This window comes from Clupea harengus, chromosome 4 (genome assembly GCF_900700415.2).
Source record: "Clupea harengus chromosome 4, Ch_v2.0.2, whole genome shotgun sequence".
Classification (NCBI taxonomy): Eukaryota; Metazoa; Chordata; class Actinopteri; order Clupeiformes; family Clupeidae; genus Clupea; species Clupea harengus.
Window position 1 is genome coordinate 4164482 of NC_045155.1, and position 14998 is coordinate 4179479.

The following is a 14998-nucleotide window of genomic DNA, read 5'->3' on the forward strand; positions in this document are numbered from 1 at the left end:
ATAGTGCTGGTGAACATTCACTGACATTACTGCAGGCCTGTGATGGATGACTGGCAGGACAAGGTCAATACACTCAACCCAGAGGGAAAGGTGCGCTGGTAACGCATGCTTCCTGACTCCCTGTAACGACACATTAGGAGGTAATGCTTCAGTTCACTCCTAGGTTGTCATGTCAAATACCACATGGAGCCCCTCTTAAGCCTGCCTGCCTGCCTGCACTTTTGCCATAGGCCTGTGTTAATATTGTATATGGTTCCGCTGCATCAACTTGGATAAATAAAGGGCAAATGGATTCAGGACATTAAAAAATCCCACTTAAAAACTATTTGATTTGACATAACAGAGAGTGAGAGGTATTCTATACTGTACACTCCTTGAATCAACCGCTTCAAGAATAGTTGTTAGTGCTAATATTACAATTTTAGTACTCTTTTCTTGTCAATGATTTTATTCATTTTTGGTGTTTTTTTGACATCTGACGCCCACAGCAGTAGCATTATTGTGGCAGTGTTAGATTTTACAGCTTTCAAAGCTGATCTGTAATGATTGAAAGCAGCAATTGGTGAAGAAAAAGGTTTAGTTAAGGTAGGGGTTCCGCCATTCCGCAACATATACATGACTATACCAAAATGAAAATGTAGAAGTTAGTTTGTAGAAACAGTGAGAAGTAAGGGACTTTCCAGCACAAAGGTCAGGAGGTTTTACCATTGCCATCTACAGGCAGTCAGTCAGATCCCCATAGGCCCAGAATTTCCTCTCTTTTCCTTTATATTTACATAGCAGTAATTCACTTACAGTGTGTATTGAAAATGTGGGATAATTCTGTGTACATCAACGGATAGGTTAAATCTCCTTAAGCGGAGGCATTTGGGATTGAAAGGGTCACTGGCAGTGGGTTCAATACATTCTGGATTTTGACATGAATGTGGTTTACTCAAAAAGCTCAAATCTGTGCAACATTCAGATACTCTGCATTAAGCACATAAATGTGGGACAGTCTCCAAAAACATTTAAATAGAAATGTACACCAGTGGCTACTTCAGAGTTTCAAACGGAAAACAAAGATGTGAATGCATGACAGCGACAGAACCTAAGAGTTAACAGCAACATTTGTGTATTTTTAAAGTATTATTTCGTTTCGTTTTTATTGTCTGGTCAATCGAGGGGGGAACCAGAAAGCGGTACCTCCTGCCCTTGTGTAGGTAATGACTGGTAAATGATTATCATGCTAATTCCCCGAGATTGTGTGACATACACCCAGAAACATGTGAACTGACTGCATGCAGCTTCACCAGCCACAGTCACAAGAGTCACAAGAGCTGATTGGAATGAGAGGGGAATTTCAGTGAGCAACGAGACGGCTTTGGGTTCAAATTAAACGATTTTAAACTGTCATTGTTCGGGTCGTGTCCAGATTTCTGGAAGAGATGAAAGCTGGTTGATACAGCGAGGCACAGACCCCGGGGGTTATAGGAAATATTTGCATAATTTACATATTCAGACCATCATCACAATAACAAATGACATGTGCGTCAGCTTTTAAACTATTTACGCCAAAAAAAACCTTGTGAATGCCCAGCTACTAGAAATAATCTGTAATAGAATACAAGTATAACACAACATGAAATAATACAATACACAGTGTTCTGTTTGTCAGGTTCCTGTACCTCAATATTAATTTGAAACGGTTAGCTTTTTAGAAGATTGGTCCTACTGTTTTAATCACTGTATTATTATTGTTTTGTATCACATTCGGACAACGAGTTCTGTGCAGCATCAGGTTCACAGTAGCAGGAAGCATTACATGGCTACTATGTTTTGAGTGCCATCTAGTGGCTTTTCTGTTCATTTCTCTGATCTTGCTATCTTTGCTATACTTTGTGATGCACACACACTGATACCTACTGTATGCAAACCTATTCAAAGGCATCCTTGTTGTCCTTCATGCTCTCCATTACAACAGGTCAAATGATAAACAACATGAAGTCAACCAATCAGAAAATGAAAATGACATAGGCTGTCTGAAAAAGTCATAATGAAGCAAGACTTTGCCATGGGTTGCCATGAAAGCATTTCCACGAAATTACCCAATAGTTGTGTCATACTTGTGGCATACTTGGTGTAGAAGGGCTGACTTGAATGACATTTCACCCAAAACAAAAATAACTTCCTACTTAAGTTACAGCCACCTGAATATAAAATGTGGGATATTTTTTTTACATATGATATTCATTTTATTGAGAAACGTATTTGGAGATTCATTAAATGAAGACATACAAAACTTAAGTTTGACTGTTTTGATCTGACTAGTCTGACTTGTGAAAGTGGTTTGCAGCAGGAGCAGCAGCAACCCAACTACGCGTGGTGATGTTACTTTCAAGTTGTTATGCACAGTTCCTCTGCTGCTACTCTGGGTGGTCTGAGGTGAGAGGTTGATGGTGAAACAGTTTGACGATGTTTTCAAACTACACTTTTCCACATTATGTCACAACTGTCTACAGGGAATGTTAAGCACTTTGTTCACTTTTACTGGAAACAATAAACAAGATGACAGACAGAAATATATAAATATCACGACTCGTGATCTCACCCAATCACCCATCCCCCTCCACCCCCTCATTTACCATGACTAACCACAGCACAGCACGACAATTTCCTACTCAGTGACAAACTCACTTGTAGAGAGGCAGGTGGATGGAAGGTTAGAGACGAAGTTGGGCTCTCCTGCTTTAAGGAAATATACTCAAGAAAACAACCCAGGCAGTAAGTAACTACATTTCTGTTGACTTGCATTTGACCTGTGGAATAAATGGGTGTAGTATCTGACTAATGTTCATGTTTAAGTTCGAGTCTGCTTCCACTTCAACTTGTGTTTTGTAGTTTCTTAAAGTGAAATTAAATGAATCAGTTCAAAGGAGGACTGTGGCAGGGTTTGTCTACACAGTATCTAAAGTTAATATCATCACAGACTGACAAACCATACTAAAATAAATGTTGAATGCGTAGTATGTAACTTTTGAATGCTTGAGCTCTCCAACCAATTGTCTCTGTGTGATGAACTGAACTATTATTAAGACACTGATCCATTCCTTTCTTCAGCGTGAATCACCATGAAGACTGTAACGTCAGAAACGCAGCTTCTGTACACAACTGTACAGATGTACTCATCAACGATGATGAACCAGACACACAACTCAGACTGTAATTCCCGAGCAGACTTCCAGTTTTACCTCTTCCCTGTTGTCTACACCTTGGTGATGATCCTGGGCCTGCCAGGCAACCTGGGAGCTCTCTGGTTCTTCCTCTTCAAGAGGAAGCAGAGGACCGCCTCAGACATCTACCTACTCAACCTGGCCGTGGCAGACACCGCGTTCCTGTGCACTCTGCCCTTCCGCATCCACTACCACTGGCAGCACAACGTTTGGAAGTTGGGGAATTTTGCTTGCGTCCTCAGTGGCATCGGCTTCCACGCAAACATCTATGCCAGCATTTTCTTCATGACCTGCATCTGCGTAGACCGCTACGTGGCTACCGTGTACCCGCTCACCTACCTGCGCCTGCGAAACACCCGTTGCACCATGCTTGTGAGTTCCACCTTCTGGCTTGTGTATGCCGTTGCTTTGCTGGTCTTCTTCTTAACTGGCCCTCCAGATAGCGAGGGGGACAGTTGCTTTGAGAACTTCAGTCAGGAGGAGTGGGAGCGTCGTCTAGGGCCCTACAGCGTACTCTGCTTGGTGTTTGGCTCGCTGCTGCCCTCGGTGGTCATCCTGGTGTGCTACCCCCTGGTAGCGCGCCGCATCACCCACATTCGCTCAAGCACAGCAGGCAAAGCTCGCCGCATCATCTATATCATCCTGGCCATCACCTTGGTATGCTTCTTGCCTTACCACACAGTGCACCTTCTGCATCTACTGCGCCGCATGAAATACATACAGAACTGTGCCTGGGCAGATGCCATCTATAAGGCCCGTCGCATTACCATGGCGCTGGTGAGCTTTAACAGTTGTCTGGACCCAGTGGTGTACTACTTCAGCACCAACAACTGCAAGTGGAGCATGCCCAGACTTAGATGGCTGCGGCCCAACAGAACGCGTGGCATCTACTACATATCAACCGACCTGTAAGCTGGAAACTTCCTCTTGGCATCCAGCCAGCCACTTCGATGTCTTTCTACTGCTGGGAGAAGTTGAAAAGTCAGAAGGTAGTTAAAAACCTATAGTTACGTGGTGTTGGACGACTCTGGACTCATGCCTGACTCGTGGCAGAGAAAGAGTGAAAGGGTAATGGACTGAAGAATGGCAGTTTTCCAGAGTTGGTACAGGAGCAGGATGTCTCTGTATAGTATTGTTCAGGTTTCCTTATATACTTCTGCCGTGTTCCAAATTACTCTGGGGCAGACTATGTACCCTATGGACTCATAGGAGATTGCTATACATCTCCATTAAGGGAGCCACATTGATGTAAATACAGTTGTTTGCGAACATGGTCTATTTTGTAATTGAAGCACGTTATGTCTTATGACACCTGCTAAACCTAGAAATGTGGAACTGAAAAATCTGTGCCATTTTAGACAAATGACAATAACATTATCACATCAAGAATTGTCTATTGCGTCCATTTGTGTGTGTATAATAGATGGGCAAAATAAACCACCTCAATTTAAAACGAAAACAATAAAATGGACCCAGATGTTTCAGTTCTAAGCAAAGTAAAAGCAGGATGCTTTCAATCCTTTATAATGAATTGCCTTGTACAGAGAAACGGGATGTTTTTTTTTCAGGTCTCATAATAGGGACACTTGAACCCAGCATTTTATAGTGAGACAGTCATGTGCCTTTGAGAAATAGGTCCTTAAAATAAAGTAAAATAATAATAAATATAAATAATGAAAATTCCTCAAAATCATTTTGGTGGTACACTGACTTGAAATACTGAGAATGGCATCTGTGCCACTGCCACAGCATACCTGGTGTGCCTTGTATCGCACTATGTATCTTTGGGGTACAGAGCGCGAGACCTCTCGTGAGAACTATGTAATGCTTTATGGCACCACCTCATGCAACAACTAGACCCATCTAGCTAGCTATAAGGGGAAGCTAGCGCAGTATTCTCTGTATGGACATTATGGCAGAGGCGACAAAGCAAAACGAGAGTAACAGATCAAGAGACTGAAAAAGAGTCCGTCTCGGACTGGCTTTTTACTCATTGGCGAGAGCTAAACGTTACAAAAGGTATGCAAGTCAGACGCCGAGCTGGCTTTCTTTCTGAAGGACTTGTCAGTAATAACTGACAAATAATCTTGTGTTGCACTTGCTTGGTGTTTGGCTGTGTTGGGAAAGTTGTCGACTAGCTACTTTTTAATCATAAACATCCCTACCAATGTTATATATGAAAGAAGGTGACATAGGCTGTAACCTTATTGGTGTCATCCCTGTCTCACGGAGATTTGTAGTTTTTCCAGACGCCCAAAGTCATCAATCTGTCCTGTCTCAGGCTAGCATCCAAATAAATTAATCTCACGTCAAAAAGTTTGATCAGTCTTTGTCAATCTCACGCCAACAAGCCTTGGAGGTTTGCAAACCTAACTCAGCTAGCTTGTATATTAAGCATGTCGCAAACAACATTTTATTAGATTACATTACATTAAAATGCTTAGAAAACAATGTATGAAAAATTGCGTTTCTTTTTTTTTGTTATTCTTTGGTTATGTTAGTGTTCACCTCCGATGTCAAAATAAATAAAACTACGCAGTCATATTTGTGTAAAATCTTGTGATATTACTCTACCTTGTGAGACTTCTCCTTTTTTGACTTCAGCTTGTCTACAAATGTACGTTTACATTGTCCATTAGGGGGTCTTGAAGAGAGATATATATTTACGACAGTGGCATAAAAATGAACTACACTCTGCAACTTTAGGGGGAGCTCAGTAGCAAAAAATATCAATTCTCGCATAATGAGCTTTAAGATTAGGTCAGTCAGTCATGAGAAGACTTCAGATGTCAGATCAATATCAAAGGTCACTCAGACCATAACCTTTTCACAGGTCAATCGGACCATAACCCTTTGAAGTAGCTTTGCATTGTACAAAGAACTCAGAATCATTTTCTTTTTTTCAGTACAAAAGTATTTAATCTGCTCATCCTACAAAAGTCTACAAACAGGGAAAAATAGTAAAGAAATGTGATCACAGTCCAGCAGGAAGTCCTTTCTTCAGTAGGGTTGACAAAAAACTGCCCAGTTCTTCATCCTAAATGTAATGATCAAATATTAGAACTATGAACAATCTTAAAACATAATTTTAATAATAATACAAAAAAAAAAAATCATACACAACAGATCTGTGTTGTTTGACAAGTATACTCTTTTGTTTACTAATAATAGCTTGAGTGGTAGTGTAATCTGCTATTTACATCTTGTGCAAACTTTCCATTGTGGGCTGCCCGCTTAAGAAAAGCCCTTATGTTTCCAGATGGGGCGAAGTGAGAGTGATGCTGTGCAGCACCTCTTCAGTTGTGGTTTTAGAAAACACGTCAGGGTGGCAGCTGAGGGGGTTCATATATATTATATGGTGCAAAGACTGCAGTGCTTATGGCTGTAAAGGATGTTCCACTCATATGCAAACTTTCCAGCGCACAGTTACCGCTGCTGAAGGCCAGGTGCTTCTACTATATGCGCTTGTATTTTAAAACTGATGCTTGGCTGAAACATTTGAAATATCTCTGCTGAAAGATTGAGTTTTTTAAGTATCTGAACATTTGTGATGAAGATTATATGGTGACATAAAAGGCAAAACACATGAGCATGAGTAAGAGTAAGAGCCCGTCTCTGTTCAGAAATGAGAGTTCCTGCCTGAGAGTACCTGGTAGCTCCAGGAGAGCAGGATGACCTTAACGTTGGGCTCCTCAGCAGTGGAGGACACTTTGATAACAATGGACTCCACCATGACCGTTCCGTCCGGGAGGTGTTGGATAGCGTAGGCCTTCAGCACGCTGGAGAAGAGGAGGGAACCACATAATTTAATGAAGCTTAATTTGGGCTTAATGAAGCTCACAGGATGAAACTCAGAGTTGAATATTTACACTGGACTGAGATGGAATACTCTGCTAACAGTGGAGTAATGGGGTAATGATGTGGAGGATGTGGGACTCTGACCCCTGACCTTTTGAGGTGTGTGAAGATGCGGGTGAGGGTGTCTGCGTCGCTGTGTGGGTCCTGGAGCTGCACGCGGCAGGTGAACCGCAGCTGGTGCTCACTCAGTCCTAGCTCCTTCAGGGCCTGATCTGGAGACACCAGCCTCAAGCTCTACACACACACACACACACACACACACACACACACACACACACACAGACACGCACGCGCACAAACACGCAAACACACAAACACACAAACACACACACACACAGTAAGCTCCAAAGTTTCTGATTTAGTTAGGTTAAGGAGTTTCATTATTGTGTGTATTGTGTGTTATGGTGTATTTTATTCAAAGGTTTAAAATATAATCATGTCTTACATTGTCTTTCATGATAAGGGTCCCGTGCAAGGTGCGAGGCTTTTTAGGATCTGGCAAGGGTCCTGAGATAAATCACAAACAGGAAAACACTAGTGAAAAGGGTTACTGACAGCCAAAATGAGTCAAGTCACACATCTACTGGATAAGTAGTTTAATATAGTGGTAATGCAGTTCATATTGCTTTGACTATAGCTTTTTATGCTACGTATTACTGATCTTGCATTCAGTCAAAACTATTTAATTCCAAGACTTGAGTTGATTTTCATTTCATGGATCACTAATCTTACTTGCAGGAGCCATAGGCTTTTTTTGTTAGCTTTGTTAATTTGTCACTCTTGCGCAACAAAACGCCGTCCCTCTTTCAGACAGCATAAACTAGGCAGAGTGTGTCATACCTCCGACGGCCATCTCCCTCTTGAGCAGGTTGAGTGAGATGTCCACTGGGACACTGGGATTGGTCTCCACTGTAGTGGTCTCCCCATTGGCTGGCATGTAACAGCTGACGTCTGTGAATGACAGAATCAGTGAAACCATGAGGCAATGGAAAGAATTGTGCAATAATTCAATAAAAAAAATGGTGCATAAATCCATGAGGCAAAGTCAATTCTTCAGTGATCTAGGCTACACAAGTTATTTCAGAAGTACACTTTGTAAACCACCAAAAAAAGTATTTTACAACAAAACATACACATATTCTAATACAATCAGGATAACCTGAATGGGGCCATCTATCCTGAACTCACTGAATTCCTGTTCAATCTTGTCTTTGAGGAACTCCATCTTCTTGGCCTCTCCGTGCACCAGCAGTATGTTGCGGGGCTCTGCCATGCGGATCAGCTGCATGATGCCCTTAGCGTCCGCATGAGCACTGAAGGACATGTACTCCACCTGCAGTTTCACCTCCAGCTGGGCGGCAGAGAGAGGAAGTCCTTTCTCACTTACAAATATCATCTCAAAACAAAATCGCATCTGGGAATGCTCCGTGTCATGTTTATGGAGCTGGACTTCATTGACAAAGAACAGCAAACTAAACTCAACAATGTTAAGCGAATGACAAACACAATATTAATATGATGCAGAACGCTACCACTGCTTACCGTAGCTCTTCCTTCCAACTCCAGTTTTCTCTGGCCATTCAGGATCTTGTGACCAACAGTTCCTTGGACACAATAACCAGGCATGATGACCTAAATAGAGGTTTTAAAAACGTATTATATTTTCTCTGAGATGAGTCTTAATTGATACAGAGATACAGAACACAATGGGCTCACCATATTCTTCTCACTGCCAGCCCACTTCTTAAAAATCTGTAGGGACTGACCAGCATGCAACATTCCTGGGGTAGCGAATACCACCTGGAAGACAAAGATAATACGACACTGTTATATTCTATTTAAAGCTATGCAATGTGAGTTCATGCTACAGGTTGCAAAACAATTGTTAGAGCAAAGGTTAAGTGGACTTTGTGTGCCTACCATCGGTCCAGGATTGTCAGCATAGCTACGATCGAAAGGCTTTATATGTTTGAATTCAAACATGTTCCGTTGCACAAAAGTTTTGCGGATCTTTTGATTGGTCCATGTGATGAAGAGTTTGTAGTAATGGTTTGCCTTCTCTGTTAGGCCAGTTGAAAAGTAGATTGGAGCCTTGAGGTTCATCCTCTCCCTGTAAACAGATATATACTGTTTCAAAGAATCATCCTTCAAAGGCAATACAGTTTTGCTTGCCCTGCTCGAGAAAGAGAGGGGGGGGGGGGGGGGGGGGGGAGAGAGAAAGCGGTCTATAATATACACGGATTTTCACTGTTGATACTTACCAAAATGTTTCCAAAAGAATACAGAGCTCCTGGGCTCTTCCAAGAGCAAACACTGGGATAAGGACCTGACAACACAGATACTCAATTAGGACAAAAGACCTTGACATTTTAAAGAACAGATAACTATTGTTTCTTGCTTTCAGTAGCTTTTGTTTGTCACCTTTCCTCCCCTCTCAACAGCATCATGAACTTTCTTCAAGAAGTCCCTCTCTCTGCAACGCTTTGAGTCACGGATGGTGGTGGCATATGTGGATTCCGAGATCAAAATATCTGGACGACACTTGTCAATCCAGGCAGCCCTTCAGAAAAGACACTGTCAGCATTAGGGGTTGGGAGAAAAACAGCAAAAGGAGGGGAAGTTATGTATTTTTTATTCCAGCTATGAAATGAAAAATGATCCTTACCCCAAATGCCTGTCAGGTGTCATATTGTAATCACCCTGGAGTCAAAGAAATAACAAATATTTCAGTTAAAAACATTGGCATTGCTTCATTCCTTTCTGTAGACACTGCATAATTAGTCACATCAAATTTGATCTGTACCCACCGTATACACCACGGACTCAGCTCCAACTTTGATTTGGACCATGGCTGCTCCCAGCACATGGCCTGCATAGTAAGCCTTGATCTCTAGTTCATCATCCACCTTTGCAATAAGAAGAGAATATTATGTTCAATGTATTGGATAAAGCATTCTCAACAACACAGTATCTCCCATCTCTCGTACAAGACTAAAATAGTTTTTTTTTTTTTATGTTACTACAATTTATGTAAGCAATTTTTACTGTAAGCAACATTTTGATATGCAACACATTCCTAGTTTTTTCTTACACTACAACACCACAGACCAAAGTAGTAGATACCTGGACTGTTTGATGAAGATTTATGGGAACCACTTTCTTCATGCAATCTTTAATCATCTGAGAGGTGAAGAAGTTTGTTTCTCCCCTCTTGTCCACTGTGATCTTCCTGAAGTCCTCCAGCAAGATGGGACATATGGCCTTGGTGGGGTGTGTCATGTAAATTGGACCATCATAACCCACCATCTCGCTCATGTATGGCAAAGCTCCACAGTGATCAAGGTGGAAGTGGCTATATGCATGGTGTGTATATGGGACAGAAGAGTATGTGAGCAAGAAAAGACAAACATATGCGGTTAAGTTGGTATCTTTGTTTAAGGTATTCAGTATACAGTCCTATTGTAAATCATGAAGATCCATACAAATGAGCCACTCCAGTCAGTAAGTAAGTAAGTAAGTAAGCAAACCTAATGATGACACAGTCCAAGAACTCGGTCAAACGCCCATTTTGGGTTATGTAGGAAAAGTCTGGAAAACGTCTCTGTGGAAGTGAAAATAACCTTACAGTGACTGCACCGTTTAGAGAGACAACACTGTGAAACAAACTCCATTCACCACATGCATACAAAATAAAAGCTCACTCCTCAATTACTCACGTCGTCGTTGTATCCCATGTGCATTCCACAATCGAGCATGATGTGTTTGCCCCCGATAGAGACAAGGATGCAACTACGACCAACATCCTGACCAGCTCCTAGGAAAGAAAAGACAAGGCAGGTAAATTGTCATGGGATTTTCATGTATTCCTCAGACAGATGGTATATATCTATTTTTAACAGCTTTCTTACCAAGGGGTGTTACTTTTATTTCTGGCATCCCGCTGTCTTCAGTATAGACAAGGATACGCAACCAGTTTGAGACTGCGTGCTTTCTACAGACTCAAACATACATGATTTTAGCTAGTTAGCTTACTGGCTAGGAAGGGAAAACCTCCCTCTATTGAATATGATAATGTTTTTTGTTGACAAGCAACTAAAGCTACTTCTTACAACTGAGATGCTCTGATTATCTGCTGAGGCCGGATTGCATACAAAACATCAGAATTGCTAATAACAACAAAATTATGCCCAATGGCTTAACATCACACTGCCGCACTTTGCACGTACAGCGTGCGCAGAAGCATTGGGAAGACTTTCATTGGTTGAAAATGTTACGACTTTACACCGTCAAAGTTCCCAGCCAGTCGTGTTTTCTCCCTGAGAACATGTGATATGAAATTACAATTTCAATTGGTCAGTTCTAGTACTATGTAGTATGGTGGAACTAACTCTTCCGTATTAATGATTTCTATGCTATGATCTTGTGCCACCGATTTGGCTGAAGGTTGGGAGTGTACTATATCTATGTAGAAACAGACCTAAAACATTCTGAATTTTTTGGAGAAACTTGATCAATCGAGCAAGGACATTTATTTCAGTGTAAAGAGCTGTTATGTTTCTTGTGTCAAGCCAACTATGATCTCTTTGCCTCTTAAACAGATCTAGATATTCACTTCACGTTATATCCCGTCAGCTTGTCTCAAACATCAGTCAGCACAGATCCGAATCCCGAGGACATGGCAAATACTGTAGAAGAGAAGAAGTTCAGTCTAAAGGAAGTACTGGACACTTTTAGTTTATGCCTCTCAGAAAATAAGGAGGTATACATCGAACACTATGTGGAAGGATGGCGAGGTCTCGTGAGGTAGGTCACCTTAATGTTCAATCCATCGACTGTATATAGAGTGTCTATATACAGTCATTGGTTCAATCTCACTAGTTGATTAACATCTGAAGTGGCTGGTGTTTGATATTCAAGTTACCCATGTCAATGCAGCATAATATTGCGTTTGCGAACCTACAAAGTAAGTTTACACGTTACATTTGTATCCCAGATTACTAAATCGGTATGATCTAAATATGTTGAATCCTTACAGCCATTGTATTACCAGTCTTGAAAAGGCACCCTCAGAGTTGCTACGGAATGAACAGTCATAGACAATTATTGAACTTTCATTTCTTTGTTGAGTCAGTCATTCTTTCTTTCTTTCACTTTTACCTGAAGGTTCATGAATAGTCTGGGAAGTGTCTTTTCCTTCATCTCCAAGGATGCTGTCAACAAAATTGAAATTCTTGCAAACCTCCTCAATGGTGAGAATGGGACACACTACATCACCATCCAGTCCATGGTGAAATATGAGCTAGATAGTGGACTGGTTGACCTCACTCAACGTGACAAACACCCAGAATCTGGCTGCCGAACCCTCCTAAGGCTGCACCGTGCTCTCCGCTGGCTGGAACTCTTTTTGGAACGTCTGAGGACCAGTAGTGAGGACAGTAAGACCTCAGTGATGTGTTCAGAAGCCTACAATGAGTCCCTGGCTCAACATCATGGCTGGATCATTCGCAAGGCTTCTGGCATGGCATTCTGTTACCTTCCTGGACGGCCTACATTCTTTGAAGTGATGAATGTTGGTACACCAGAAGAAGTGGTTGCCATGTTGGGGGAAGCCCTGCCCATCATTTCTGATGTGTACAACATTACAGAGAACGTGTATACCCAGCATGAGCTTTTGCAATTGCCATAGAGAGAATCTATGAGATTCATTGGGTACAGTTTGTGGGGACAGTTTCTGTCTGCAGTAGACACACTCTTTGTTATCAGTCTGTCTGTATTTCCATCTTGTCTTGGTGAACATGGGCATTAACATGGTCATCCATTAATTATGATGAAGCTGGGCTTTTTAATATAAAGTAATATTGTCTGACTGCATGTACATATTGAATATAAAGTCAGTTGATGCCTACAGACAACATTTATTTTAACAGTAGATTCTTTAAATTGTATGTCTGATAACTGTATGATTCAAAAAGGGACAATAATGATGATTTGAGTAAATGTTCTGTTGCACAAAAGTTTTGCAGATCTTTTGATTGGTCCATGTGATGAAGAGTTTGTAGTAATGGTTTGCCTTCTCTGTTAGGCCAGTTGAAAAGTAGATTGGAGCCTTGAGGTTCATCCTCTCCCTGTAAACAGATATATACTGTTTCAGAGAATCATCCTTCAGAGGCAATACAGTTTTGCTTGCCCTGCTCGAGAAAGAGAGGGGGGGGATAAAGACCTGACAACACAGATACTCAATTAGGACAAAAATTGTTATGACATTTCAAAGAACAGAGACCTATTGTTTCTTGTTTTCAGTAGCTTTTGTTCCTTTATTTGTCACCTTTCCTCCCCTCTCTACAGCATCATGAACTTTCTTCAAGAAGTCCCTCTCTCTGCAATGCTTTGAGTCACGGATGGTGGTGGCATATGTGGATTCCGAGATCAAAATATCTGTTTGATGAAGATTTATTGGAACCATTTTCTTCATGCAATCTTTAATCATCTGAGAGGTGAAGAAGTTTGTTTCTCCCCTCTTGTCCACTGTGATCTTCCTGAAGTCCTCCAGTAAGATGGGACATATGGCCTTGGTGGGGTGACCCATGTAAATTGGACCATCATAACCCACCATCTCGCTCATGTATGGCAAAGCTCCACAGTGATCAAGGTGGAAGTGGCTATATGCATGGTTTGTGGGTATATGGGACAGAAGAGTATGTGAGCAAGAAAAAAATAAACATATGCGGTTAAGTTGGTATCTTTGTTAATAGTATTAAGTATACAGTCCTACTGTAAATCATAAAGATCCATACAAATGAGCCACTCCAGTAAGTAAGTAAGCAAACCTAATGATGACAGAGTCCAAGAACTCAAGCCAAAGGCCCATTTTGGGTTATGTAGGAAAAGTCTGGAAAACGTCTCTGTGGAAGTGAAAATAACCTCACAGTGACTGCACCGTTTAGAGACACAAAACTGTGAAACAAACTCCATACACATCATGCATACAAAATAAAAGGTCACTCCTCATTGACTTACGTCATCGTTGTATCCCATGTGCATCCCACAATCGAGCATGATGTGTTTGCCCCCGATAGAGACAAGGATGCAATTACGACCAACATCCTGACCAGCTCCTCGGAAAGAAAAGGCAAGGCAGGTCAATTGTCATGGGATTTTCATGTATTCCTCAGACAGATGGTATATATGTATTGTTAACAGATTTCTAACCAAGAGGTGTTACTTTTATTTCTGGCATCCCGCTGTCCTCAGTATAGAAAAGTATACGCAAATACCAGTTTGAGACTGCGTGCTCTCTACAGACTCAGACATACATGATTTTAGCTAGTTAGCTTACTGGCTAGGAAGGGAAAACCTCCCTCTATTGAATATGATAATGTTTTTTGTTAAAAAGCAGCTAGAGCTACTTCTAACAACTGAGCTTCTCTGATTATCTGCTGAGGCAGGATTGCATACAAAACATCAGAATTATTAATAACAATAAAACTATCCCCAATCAGTTAACATCACACTGCCGCACTTAGCACGCACAGTGTGCGCAGAAGCATTGGGAAGACTTTCATTGGTTGAACATTTTAAGACTTTACACCATCAAAGTTCCCAGTCGGTCGTGTGTTATCCCTGAGAACATGTGATATAAAATTACAATTTTGAATTGGTCAGTTCTAATTCTATGTCATATGGCAGAACTAATAAAAAATGTTCAGAATTGATAGGTGGAAATTCACTCAAGTTACCTCAGGACTCTGGAGTTGCATATAAGTATATTTATTAGACAACAACAACAAGCTTGTTGGGCTCACCCACGTCCTGGCAGGTCAGAGAGAAGCACGGGCCCTCTCTCAGAGAGAGAGAGGGAGCCCGGGCTTACTCCCAGCCTGCAGCAGACGAGAGAGAAGCCATATTGAACACATCGCACAAGGTTTATA

At 41.4% G+C, this 14998-nt stretch overlaps 3 protein-coding genes across 5 annotated transcripts; 2 read left to right on the plus strand and 1 right to left on the minus strand.

Moving 5' to 3' along the window:
• Positions 1-2677: 2677 nt before the first annotated feature.
• On the plus strand, positions 2678-4601 carry LOC105912678 (lysophosphatidic acid receptor 6). The gene is made up of 2 exons (XM_012841661.2): positions 2678-2763; positions 3100-4601. Exon 2 carries the CDS (start codon positions 3111-3113, stop codon positions 4122-4124), a length of 1014 nt encoding a protein of 337 aa, XP_012697115.2. The 5' UTR covers positions 2678-2763; positions 3100-3110; the 3' UTR covers positions 4125-4601.
• Positions 4602-6108: 1507 nt separating this feature from the next.
• ints11 (integrator complex subunit 11) lies at positions 6109-14315 on the minus strand. 2 transcript variants are annotated; one of them, XM_031565836.2, is made up of 17 exons: positions 14280-14315; positions 14088-14185; positions 10598-10671; positions 10194-10422; positions 9878-9976; positions 9736-9770; positions 9492-9630; positions 9332-9396; positions 8991-9180; positions 8787-8870; positions 8613-8702; positions 8259-8421; positions 7911-8021; positions 7516-7577; positions 7162-7304; positions 6862-6991; positions 6109-6249 (listed from the first exon to the last, which is right to left on the minus strand). In XM_031565836.2, exons 1-17 carry the CDS (start codon positions 14305-14307, stop codon positions 6187-6189), a joined length of 1803 nt encoding a protein of 600 aa, XP_031421696.2. In that variant the 5' UTR covers positions 14308-14315; the 3' UTR covers positions 6109-6186. The 2 variants fall into 2 exon arrangements, with proteins under 2 accessions (XP_031421696.2, XP_012697148.2); XM_012841694.3 differs by lacking the exons at positions 14088-14185; positions 14280-14315 and adding exons at positions 10787-10884; positions 10979-11322.
• LOC105912712 (ceramide-1-phosphate transfer protein) lies at positions 10812-13084 on the plus strand. Of its 2 annotated transcripts, none has more exons than XM_031565837.2 (3): positions 10812-10903; positions 11703-11873; positions 12234-13084. In XM_031565837.2, exons 2-3 carry the CDS (start codon positions 11746-11748, stop codon positions 12754-12756), a joined length of 651 nt encoding a protein of 216 aa, XP_031421697.1. In that variant the 5' UTR covers positions 10812-10903; positions 11703-11745; the 3' UTR covers positions 12757-13084. The 2 variants fall into 2 exon arrangements, with proteins under 2 accessions (XP_031421697.1, XP_031421698.1); XM_031565838.2 differs by having other exon boundaries at positions 10832-10907.
• Positions 14316-14998: the final 683 nt, after the last annotated feature.

Coding starts and splice junctions, on each gene's coding strand:
- LOC105912678 (XM_012841661.2), top strand. CDS start 3,111: ATGAAGACTGTAACGTCAGAAACGCAGCTTCTGTACACAACTGTACAG.
- LOC105912712 (XM_031565837.2), top strand. CDS start 11,746: ATGGCAAATACTGTAGAAGAGAAGAAGTTCAGTCTAAAGGAAGTACTG. Junction 11,874..12,233: donor GGATGGCGAGGTCTCGTGAG/GTAGGTCACCTT, acceptor TTTTACCTGAAG/GTTCATGAATAGTCTGGGAA.
- ints11 (XM_031565836.2), bottom strand. CDS start 14,307: ATGCCAGAAATAAAAGTAACACCTCTTG. Junction 8,422..8,612: donor AGTTGGAAGGAAGAGCTACG/GTAAGCAGTGGT, acceptor TCTGCCGCCCAG/CTGGAGGTGAAACTGCAGGT. Junction 7,578..7,910: donor GAGGGAGATGGCCGTCGGAG/GTATGACACACT, acceptor GATTTATCTCAG/GACCCTTGCCAGATCCTAAA.